The sequence below is a fragment of the Nuphar pumila genome, chromosome 2 (genome assembly GCF_984573655.1).
Source record: "Nuphar pumila chromosome 2, dmNupPumi1.hap1.1, whole genome shotgun sequence".
In the NCBI taxonomy this organism is placed as follows: Eukaryota; Viridiplantae; Streptophyta; class Magnoliopsida; order Nymphaeales; family Nymphaeaceae; genus Nuphar; species Nuphar pumila.
The window spans coordinates 123,188,443-123,200,319 of record NC_143250.1 but is presented as its reverse complement, the minus strand read 5'-3'; the positions used below and the strand labels follow the sequence as shown (position 1 = coordinate 123,200,319).

General features: G+C 33.7%; 1 protein-coding gene across 1 annotated transcript; it reads left to right on the top strand.

Annotated features, from left to right (window-relative positions):
* The first annotated feature begins 7,784 nt into the window (after nt 1-7,784).
* Nucleotides 7,785-8,896, top strand: LOC149846985 (15.7 kDa heat shock protein, peroxisomal-like). The gene is made up of 2 exons (XM_089998241.1): nt 7,785-8,083; nt 8,177-8,896. Exons 1-2 carry the CDS (start codon nt 7,948-7,950, stop codon nt 8,452-8,454), a joined length of 414 nt encoding a protein of 137 aa, XP_089854367.1. The 5' UTR covers nt 7,785-7,947; the 3' UTR covers nt 8,455-8,896.
* The last annotated feature ends 2,981 nt before the right edge of the window (nt 8,897-11,877 follow it).

The following is an 11,877-nucleotide window of genomic DNA, read 5'->3' as shown; positions in this document are numbered from 1 at the left end:
TTTAATTATATGTTTTTGGACAAATGCTTGAATGGTTTGTTATTTAGTTAGACTGTTTAATATTTCAATTAATTTCTTTTATGGGTGGTTGAATGAAAATATTTTTTAAATATAATGTGTTCGAGAGGTTTAACAAAAAATTCAGCATATTAAATTGATTTAAAATCAATATTTTCTGTTGTGTTTACTCACATAAATAAAGTTATAAGGATTTTGTCATTTAGATGCCTTTATCTCAAACTTTGTTTTAAAGAATTATTAAATGTCAGTGTATGCATAGGCTGACTCCCTAGAGCTTAATTCAGTTAACGCAATGCCAATGATGAAATACTTAAATTAATAATAAAAAATTATGTAATGGTTCAATCAGATTTATTAACAGTAGTTTCGTACTAGATCTGGTACTAGGACGATAAGACACGCTCGTGCTTGTGCTCAGGCAGACCGTCTAGTACTTGATATGGTTGAAACATGTCTGTTGGTGAGACCGTTGCATTATTACATATTAGAAAAAAAATCAACAACGTATTACCTTAAAAAAAATCTAGTATTTTTTGGTTGAAATTTGTCGAGCCGTTACACAGATAAATGAGCCAAATAAATCAAATAGGGCATATTCGGGTTGGACTCATTTAATAGTGGATTAAACTCGTAGCTTGGCTCGTGTTGATGTTTAGCTGAGTCGAGCTCAAGCGCAACTCATCACTGAATGAGATGAGTTGAACATGAGATGGCTCGTGTAAAAACATTCCATGTTATTTATACATGGTATATATAGTTTTATATATTATTCTTAAGTATATATATAACTTTTTATAAATTACACTTAATAGTCAATATTTCATGTATATATTTTCATTCATCCTTCTTCCTTTTATATTTTACATAATATATATATATATATATACACACACACACACACACACACACACTATCAAGCCAAGCTGAGTTGAACAACTTGTGTTATGACTCGACTCATTTAAGCTAAACGAGTTGCTCGTGGATTGGTTTGTCAACTATTATTATTGAAATTGGCATGAGTTTTTTGTTATAAGTAACACTAGCAAATTGCTCAAGACAAAGTCTTTAATAACATATTGTTTTCTTATATATCATGATAGTAAATAATGAATTATTTGTATTATAATTACAAATGATTTATATGTGAAATATTTTCTCATTTTTTATAACCCTCTATAATATTCTTGCATATGCATGATAATATAAAAATGAATATTGTCTTGAATAACAAAATAAATATATATATTGAAAAATAGGTAACTCATATGTCAAATATAGCAGGATCAGAGACCTAGCCACACTGGCTCTGTCTGCCGTACTTACAATCAATATCCTAGCAGCGTAAAACTCCGTGGGCTTACCTCTTGCCCCCAGAGAGCCATAATATAACATATTTATAATTTTAAATTTCTTGCATCACTAAAAATTGTGTTGGTTAGTTGTAAATCATTAAAGGATTATATTATATGAAAGTTTGTTAGTGTATTTTTCTGCGAATATGATAATATAATAAATTTAATTATATTGTATAGTTACAAGATCATAAACTATTTATATTCTAATCATGTTTCAATGCATCTCATTATTAAGATGATGAGATGATTTTTATAATGTTATCTATCTCAAAATTTTCAATAAACCTTTCATAAAAAATATGCGCTAGTATTTTTGATTAAATTATAAAATTATAAAAAACTATATATTAAAAATTTCAAGATTTATAGATGTGATGTTTATATTTGATTTAATCTCATAAAAAGAAAGTGTGAAGCGTATAAATTCTATAAGTATATTATGTAGAAGATTATGAAGTATTTGAATTTAGAGTAACTTATTTTTAAAAATAATATTTATAATTTTAAAAGACAAATATTTAGTTGAATGTGTAAGAATCTACATAGGGGTAGTAGCATTTAGATTTGATATCCAAGTAATTTTAGTATCATTGATATGTTTAAATACAAGACTACTATATATGACAAGTTTATGAATTTGCTTAATGGTAAAGAGTAGTTGGATGCAATGAAGGACGTTCATAACCACATCAATATAATAATGTATAGTTATTGGATGTATTAAATATATATACTTTGGCTTACATATGTTAAAACATAAATGTAATTATTTTTTTAATATTTACATAGCAAAACTACCCCAATAGTGAGAGACCTAGCCACTCTCACTCTACCTATCATACTTATGGCCATTTTTCTGGCAGCATAAAACTCCGTGGGCTTGCCCCTTGCCCTCAAGGAGTCACCATGCAATATAAAGAAAATTATTACATTAAAAAAATGCAAAAATATCATTTAGTAAGCCACTAATTATAATGAGACATTCTTAGAGATGTAAAATTTACATCTCTTCAAAATTTATTGTTTCAATAATCACAAATTGCATACAAAGCATGTTGAAACTGTTTTTCCTAAGGATGATTTTAAATGAAGATGTTCATAGGGTAAGCCACAAGTAGAAGTTTGTTTAAACTATTCAACAAGCACACAAGGTGTGCAACTAAATTCTTTTGGATAAGGCAAACATTAACATATGTTTCTTGTGGATCATTATATAAACTAACATGAATATTTTATATACCACAAGGTTAGTGAGAGCAATATCAACTATCTTTGTTTTTATATTGATGAATTGTGATTAGTCATTTGAACCCTACTAATGAGAACAAGATTTAAAATCATTGTTTACTTTTATTAAAACTTTGCTAGAGCTTATTGCTTGTTGTTTCTTTGTATTGAAATTATTTTCTTTATTTTTATCCCAAAGAAGCTACTTGCATTGGGATTAAATAAATATGACATAACAATTTTAAAAATCTCATAATATAATAACAATAAAAGTTTTACTCCTAGTGATGAGATGAAACTAAAAATAAGGATGAAAGATAACTATGGACATGAGTTTCATATGTCAATATTGTGCTTTAACTCATATATTTCATGTTTTTGAATGAGACTAAGTGTTGTTAGCCAATAAGCTTCCTTGTAGTCAGCATGACATTTGTAACGAGTCTCAGTCCACTCTACCCAAGTGTCACAACTAAGATGACAGATTGATAAAATGCGATGAGGCCCTAACACAATGCGTTAGTTGCAGACAATGAGACATGACATTAACATGTTCATGGTAGGCGATCAAGATGGGTGTGACACCTAAAAGGGTATCGAAGACCTTTAATCGGTTTCACCTAGAATGAAAAAGAATGTTGATGGACTAAGTCGGTCGGTTCTATACATGTGTAAGATGTGAAAATTTTTCTATAAAAATAAAGTTTGTAGACCAATCATCAATCAATATTCAAGTAATATAAAGTTACAACATTTTATTGCAAACAAATAGTAATGCATTAAAGATATCATATCACATATTTTGTATATAATGTCTAAAATCTTTTCTTGCGTGATTAAATAAATGACAATGGTAAAGTCATTGAAATAAGTCTTTTACCATTTTGTTTATTATGTATATTTTTTGTGGTAGAGGCACATGCATTCTTGAAATTATAAAAGCATTTACTTGCATGAATTGAGAACCATATGATTGACATGAATATCTGAGATATATTTATATGCATTATTCTTTTGTAATGATTCATGTGAGATTTGCTCCCAAAAGGAAAATATGTGAACATCACCAAGTTTAAAGCATGTCACAAGTTTGAAATTTATAAGTGAATGCTCCTTGTTGTGTCACTAAAGTTGGGCATACTCCTTGATGGACAAACAACAAGAACTTGTAAATTTTTTCTGATAAGCTTGTGAATGAGCAAAATAGTATTTATGAAAATTTGTGATTGTATGTCAAAACATATGACAATCAACTATTCATGAATTAAATTTATGAAGTATAAGTTACCCTATTTTTTTTAATACAAAAGCAATGCTTACAATTTTGTTAACTATAGCAATTGAAACGTGTATTCTACATGTATGTGAAATTATGTTGGCTTGAAAAAGTTATTTAGACCAAGTGGGAGATGTTAGATATATTATATGGCCTTACATAACTTTTAATGAAATCCATAGATATTCAAATATGATTGTGATTATATTCATAAACTGCTATTCTCGTATTGCATGTAACTATGACTTATGCAAGATCTTATCATGATTTTACCCATTTTTTTTGCATGATGAGCTCATCAGAACACTTACATTAGTTATGTCAATTTGAACAAGGGAAAACCCCAGCCATAGACCTTCGAATACATTGCCTTTGATGTCTCACAAATCAGTTTAGGGGTATAGTGAGAGTGGGTTAGGGTGATGCATTGTATCTTTTTCTTTTTTTGAAGCAGGGTTTCTTGAAGATGATGACTACAAGAGATAAACCTACCCGACACCAGTATGGAAAAATCACTTGAGGACCCAACAAAGACCGCAGATCATGACACACATGCTTGCAGTAGGCATGATATTGTCTCTCAACTAGTCAGGCAATTTGATATGTGTGGTGTCAGGCAACCCTATTGAGAGGCAATGGTTAATAACCATAATCGTTAGAAGCCTTCGAGATATGATTGGCTACGTAAACTTTAGTCTTAGACAATCAGTGTATCCTAAATTATTACCGTATGTTTATGTATTGGGTGAACAATATTTTTTGATACTTGTAATGGTAACTAGCGTGAGCGCATTATATTAACGACATACCTCTAGTATGTCTTTCAATGTGGTCCAAATTAGTATATCGTAAATATGCAAATATTGAGTCAAATTCATGATTTGCCAAATACTTTTTTTTTGTAGATCTTATTTTTTTGATAATTTTATAATTATTATATTTGTTAAAATTTATTTTTTATATCCCTAAAATCTCTACAATTTTTATAGTTTTATATTAATTAAAAGTATTACCTAATAAGGGATAACTTTGTTAATTAAGAAAGTGTGGTTGATGTTGACATCAACTGTGACTCATTTTCTTAATGAGATTGAAGCCCTAATACTCTATAAATAAAAAGTCTCACCCTAGGTAGGAGCAATGAAGAAATCTTTCTAAGTAGCCTTATGCCATGTAGCCAAGAGGCAAGCTCAGATCCGCCCTATTCGATGTACTCCTAAACCTAAGGTAGGTACAAAAGCTTGATCTTAATTCATTTTTTATGATAGTTCAAGTTAAAGTAAGTTGATTTATCCTTGTGTCTTATTTGTTTTTCAATCAACATGAAGTTGAGAGTTTTTGTCCAGTAAAAAGTATGTTTTTTCTTTTTCTTTTTCTTGATGTTATTATTAATTTATATATATTATTTAATCAAATTTTTGCTTGGATCCTCTACCTATATTTGAGTCAGAACATACCTAAAATTGAATAGCACTTGACATAATCAGCTTGCAGAAGCCATAACTTTGCAACCGTATACAAAATTTAGTGAATTTTGAAAATCTTACTAATTATTTAAATTTTATTTTTTAAGCAAAAAATAAATTCCTTCTCTTTCATGCCAAAAATTGTTTGACAATCAAACGGTTTTTATTTTGGCAAATTCGATTGCTTATTTAGATAAGCTTGATCTCAACTAAAATCATATTTAGGATTGTTGGTTATGATTACATGTTTGTTTATAATTATACGTGTCTATTATTTAAAATTTGATCAATCTAGATAAGTTTATATATTTTAATTGATTATTTATAATCATATATACTAATTTAGAACATTGATTTGGTCATAGAAATTTCATTTACATATTTAAATTGACATGTCATATGGATCATGTATAGAAGTGCATAGATAATTTAATTACTATGATTATTTTAAATAAAAAAATAAATATAATTATTTTTTATAAAAAGTAATAAAAAATTATACTTAATTGCAATCATACATGAATATATCATATTCGATTGATAATATTTCTTGTAATATTTGAATTTCATAAAGCTTATAGGTTATCTATCACCTTGAAAACTAATCCCCTCGTACGATATGTCCCTACCAGAGCCGTACCTGTGTTTTATGGGGCCTGAGGCGGAGGGAAAAAATGGCCCCCCTATTAACAGTAGGAGTTCGGTGGCAGTGCCTTCGAATTTTTTTTAAAGAATCAAAATATCAATAAAATTTGCATTCACATTAAACAAATATAATATTCCAAATATTTATATTATATTAAATAAAAATGTATAAAATATTTATATAAACTACCCAAACAATGGGCCCCTAAAATCTTTTTGGGCCCAGGGGCCCTGAGGCCCAAGCCTCATTGGCCTCTTTACAGGTCCGGGACTCCCTACAACTATGGGATGCAATCAACTCTGACTGTCCATGGGATGTTTACCCACCACCGTGGCATACATTTGTTAACTTCATAGGCTACCGTTAAAAAACAAAAAGCAATACAAAATGTCCATGCCCTCCTACCCCTTTTTGTGCCTCTTCCCAACCCCTACGTGATCTTCTCCTCTCCCAACCTTCTTTCCTCCCTCTCCCCTAACCTTCCATCCTTCCTCTCTTCTAACTTACCTTCCTTCCTCTTCCCTTCTGTCAACCTTCCACCCTCTTCCATATTTCTTTCGTTAATGGTGGTGGCAGATCCTCAAGAAGGGTATTTTTTATTTTTTAGAATCTTTTTGTTGTTGACTTCTGGTTGAATTTAGGTTTGATTGGATTAAAAATGAGTGATCCGTGGACATTTTTTTTTCCCCTTTTCAAGTTGTTTTCTTTTTCTAAAGATAAAGAAAAGGAATGCATGATGTACTGAAATTTTTTATTATTCTTAGTATCAATTGTCTGAAATTTAAAAGATGGGGTTTCATATACTTATCAAATTTGTTTTTTTTCTTGGGCGAATTTTACTCTAATTTAAGCACATGTCAATTGGATATGGTGATTTTTTTTTTCTCATGTATTCGAAAATCTTTTATGATATTGATGATAAAGAGGATGTGATGCATTCTTTGCTCTTTACTTTGTTTTGGACATCCAGGTTCTTTTGTCAAATTTGTGCTTAGACAAAGATCATTGAGATCATTCTTTCTTCTTATTCTTTGGATTTGCTTTAGTCATTGATGAGTTTCTTAGTTGAAACACAAAAATTTGAAAGTCTGTTGTGTTTGCTTACATCTAGGGATCTATATTTTCCTTTTCGATTGCTAATGTTGGAGTTGCTTTAGCTATCTGAACTTGCTCCATGATCCTCTCTCGTTCCCTACATCATTACATTTGATGGCAAGGACCGCAAATCTATAGATGAAGGATAAAGAGAGAGAGAAGAAAAAGAAAAAATGAAACAAGAAAAGTAAACCATAATCTAGTTTTGTTATTTTTCCCCATTTGAACTACATCCTTACAAAGTCGACCTCCGGCTCTCAAAGAGATTCACAATCTCATTCAAATGAGAGAATGAATCTCATTTGCACAACTAACCGAACATCAGAAAATGAAAATGAGACACTGAGTGTGGTTTGAAATCACGACTCTCAATCATATGTGATTCCATTTCATGTGATTCAAATCACACAAGATGCAACCAAACACGCCCTTAATCGAACTCAAGTCTGGTTTGATCAAACTTAGCTTGGTTTAGTTGAACTAGGTTCGAGCTCAAGCTTGATCATTGACTTCATCTCGACTGGGTTTGCCACCGATGGCCGAGGGAACAAGCACGATAATCACATACTGGATCACTTATGGTATCGTAGTCTAGTACCCAAGGAACTCTCCAGACTATGTTGCATCTGTGATGGATCATCTATCCTCTACAGCAATGGCTCATAAAGCGGCCCAACATGCACGGAAGAAGTCTCTAGACCGTGGCTTCTCTTAAAATTTGGCCACCTCTGCCACTTGTTTGCTGAAATTGCTGTAAAGCACCACACTTCACTTCTGCTTTCCTCCTCTCTGATCATCTTCCTCCTGACGAAAACCCACTGTTTTACCCCTCAAATTAGGGTTTTCTGGATCAGACCAACAATGGCGGACGGCTTCTTTGGCCACCCATTTCGGCGCTTCTTCTGGGGCCCCGCCCTCTTGGGCATCTCCTCTTACTCTGCCCTTGCCGATCGGTTCGAAACCCCCACCACCCACGTCCTCAAGATCAACGTCCCAGGCACGATTCTATCCCTAACCCTAGTTTCGGTTTTCTGTGTTGAATTGTGAGGTCTCATTCTGTTGTTTTTTCTTATTTTTTTATTACCTCTAGGGTTTCACAGGGATGACATAAAGATTCAGCTGGAAGAGGGGAACGTCCTGCAGGTGAGTGCGAAGGCCGCAAAGCCGGAGGCGCCAGGTGATGCGGTGTGGCACGTTAACGAGCGGGGCGGCCACCGCGAATTCTCACGGGAGTTCGTGTTGCCGGAGAACGCCAAGGTCGATCGTATCACGGCCCATGTTGAGAATGGAGTGCTGACAGTCACCGTCCCGAAGGCAACTGTCGCGAAGCCGAAGGCCAGGAGCATCAGTATCTCCAGCAAGCTCTGATGAGGTCCCGCCTCTGATCTTTCCTTGTAGTGATATATCGTAAGGGTGTTCGTGTAGATACGTGAAACTCTGTCCTAGGAATAAGTATGAGCTTGTGAATCATAGGTATACGGTTTGTGAATCGCCCATTTTCTGTGTTTTCTTTTTGCTAAGAAGAGCTATTTCACAAAGAAACACAGGATGTGGGGTTGTTGATCGAGAGCCCAAATTGAATTGCCCGAATAAATGGTCTAATTAATTGGACACCATTTTCGTGTTATTGTATCTTTTCGTTTAGCAATGCTAATAAAAACTTTCAGAAGGAACGGAAATTGAAGTATATATGCAATTTGCGAGAAAGTGCATATATGAGTCTGAGTTACTTGTTTAAAGTAAGAATAGTTATCAAGTCACAGATAGCCACAAGAGATAGAGTGATGATGGAGAATTTTAAGTTGGACATTCATGTAGATGGTAATTTTACTTGAGATCATTTGGGTGTTTCTCATAATTTCCTGTAGTTTTTGAATAGTTGATGCGATCTTGAGTTTGTATGTGTTTTAATAATGCTGGTGTGGGCTGTGAGCCATCTGTTTTATTTAGTCTCTTTTGCTGAAAACCAGGGTGGAGTTAAATGGAGTAAAAGAGAACAGTCTAAAACATCCATACTGCATTTATAATTGTATTTATACTAGATAATCCTGAGCCATCTGTTTTATTTAGTCTCTTTTGCTGAAAACCACTGTGGAGTGAAATGTAAATTGTAATAAAAGAGAACCAGTCGAGAAACATCCATACTGCATTTACCATGGTATCTATACTAGAAAAACCTGATCTTGTTGGTGCATTAGTTCCCATAAATTTGAGAAAGGTGTGAAGAATCATTCCATTTTCAGGATTTTTGTAACTGAACGGTGCATTCCACAAGGCTTAATGGCAGAGTGCAAGTTGTCTATGGATGCCTCAAAAGTTTGATTCCATTGAAATCTTCCTTATTGTTTCTTGTGCTAACTGCAAGACACTAACCCATCTCCTCTACCGATGCTTAAGAGCTGGACTTATCGAATTGCCTAATATGGCATAATCCATTCTCATCTTTATAATTGCCTCCTAACCACAGATTCTGGGCTAGACTAAGTGTTTCTCTTTCTGATCTATTATCTGCATTAATGGTTATAATTGGATATGGAATTTTCATTAATACGAAGCACTTAAAGTGAATATGAACAAGTTTCCTAATGATTTGTTTAATTCTTTTGGTATGTGGTTACAAGACATCGGAAGAGTAGGTTGAAGTTTTATTTCCTCTTGGTTCCTGCTTATTTGTTTTTCTCCATTATGCATTGGTAAACTTCGCTCTAGTGTATGGCTTGAAGATAAGGTTCGGAAGTAACCTTGGTTATTGGTAATGCCTGGGTATCAAGGACTTTGGAGACTGTTAACATGTGCCCATGATATTGATGGGATGAATAAGGGGCACTTTTCAAGAGATTCTAAATGGTGGATAATTTTTGAAGGGATGGATTGGGAAAGACTCATGAATGCTCTGGAAGGCAAGGAAACTGAGGAGGCTTTGGAGGATTACATCATTTTGGTTAGGCAACAAAGTGCAGAGGTGTCCCATGATGTAATGCTGATTATGTAGAAAATCTTGCTGCAAACATTTACTTTTTGGTGCTACCTTTCCCGAACAATTTAGTTTGCATCAAGCTTGATATTGATATTTAGTTGGAAGAAGTGTATTTTGCTTCTTCAAGCGATGAAAGAGTTATTCATATCTTTATTCATTTTGCTTGTTTTGGATTTTTTTTTGTTCTTACCTGGTTGGGAGATGAAGAATCTATTGGTTAAGCTACTCATTGCCACATGAACTTATTATGGGACAAGAACCACTGAAATGATTAGGACTGGACGCTTTCTCATTATACATTTGTGTAGGTCAGTAATCAAATGTACAAAAATGCCGCTGTTGATGATTGTAATACAGTAGAATTTCTTCATAAGGGATCTGACAACTTCATGAAGTTACAAAGCGGAACGGCAGATAGCAGTGCTGGAGATTGAATTAGAATGTGACAGAGAGGAGTATTGATGTACCTGCTTAAGGATCATGTAATGCTGATTATGTAGCTGTAGATGAACTGTGATGCAGCCTCTAATATTGGTTCAAAGTCATGCAAATCTCATGCTGTTTATTTAATTTGAGATAATGAAATCGGCATTGAAAATTCAACTTTTTGGCAACCCTCTAGATTGTTGTTACTCTAGCAAAATGTTGTGAGGAGATCCCTAGGCTTGTAAAACAGACCTTGCTGGTTGTTTCTGAGATTCATCCAAAGGGGGAGTATTGATCTATCTTTTATTTTTCTCATGGTTAATCTGACAATTAGGTTTGACTCCTGCCAGTTTGTGGAAAAGAAGAATAGAACCATGAAGGGCATTGGGGTGGGGCTGAGAAACGAGGCAAGCAACTCATGGCCCATCCAAAGATAAGCTTTACCAAGCCAAGCTTGCTCAACTTGGCTTAGCTCACGAGGACTCGTTAAGACATTTAAATATATGTTGTAAGAACTTTACATATTATGCTTTATAATGCAGCATTGCTGTTTGGCTTTTTAAGCTTGCAAGGTTTTGGGTGTTTTTGGGTTTAAATCCCATTGTTCTCACATTTGAAATGGACAGCATTTTTTATTGAATGAGTTAGCTCGAGCTCAACTTGTCTAGCTCAGGCTCATCATGAACTTGAGCTCGATTTGACTCAGTTCATCGTATGCTCAAGCTAGTATTCATCGTAAACAAGCCTAACATTTCAAGTTTGGTATGCTCGGCTCATTTACTAGCCCTAATTGGCAGCCTTTATTTTCTACTAAAAGTCCTGTCTTGACTTGTCATGACCAATGCCATTAAACATCAACCTGAAAATTCTATGCTTACTGCCTACCAGCTCCATGATCCTAGTCCATGTAGTGGCAAAACAAGGCGGTGAAGTTTGGGTGCTGTTCAATATTTGATGCTTTTAATTTAGGATTTCTTAATGTCATAGACTCATAGGATTTGGACTTGGAATAAGGTACATCCACTCTATTGGATTTTGTTCTCTTTTGCCTTTGAGATTTTGCTACTTTCTGTGGGCCGAGGCTTCCATTTTTTCCATATAATCTCACTTGATGGCTAAAATGATCTATAGGCAGTTGAATTAGTAATGACTTGCCAATAATATGGTGTTTTTGGCTTCTTTTGTTCAAAAAATTGTATGATCTCTAACATGAACTTTTCTGGAAGTTTGTGGAGGAGCAACGTTTTGCCTGCTATTTATCAGAATCAGGCAAGAGATCAGAATCTTTCAAAGATCAAACCAGATGAAGAAGATCCAATATCGTTTGTCTCTCTCTCTCTCTCTCTCTCTGCCTACAGCATTAGGATATCAAAAGTGAACATCCAATC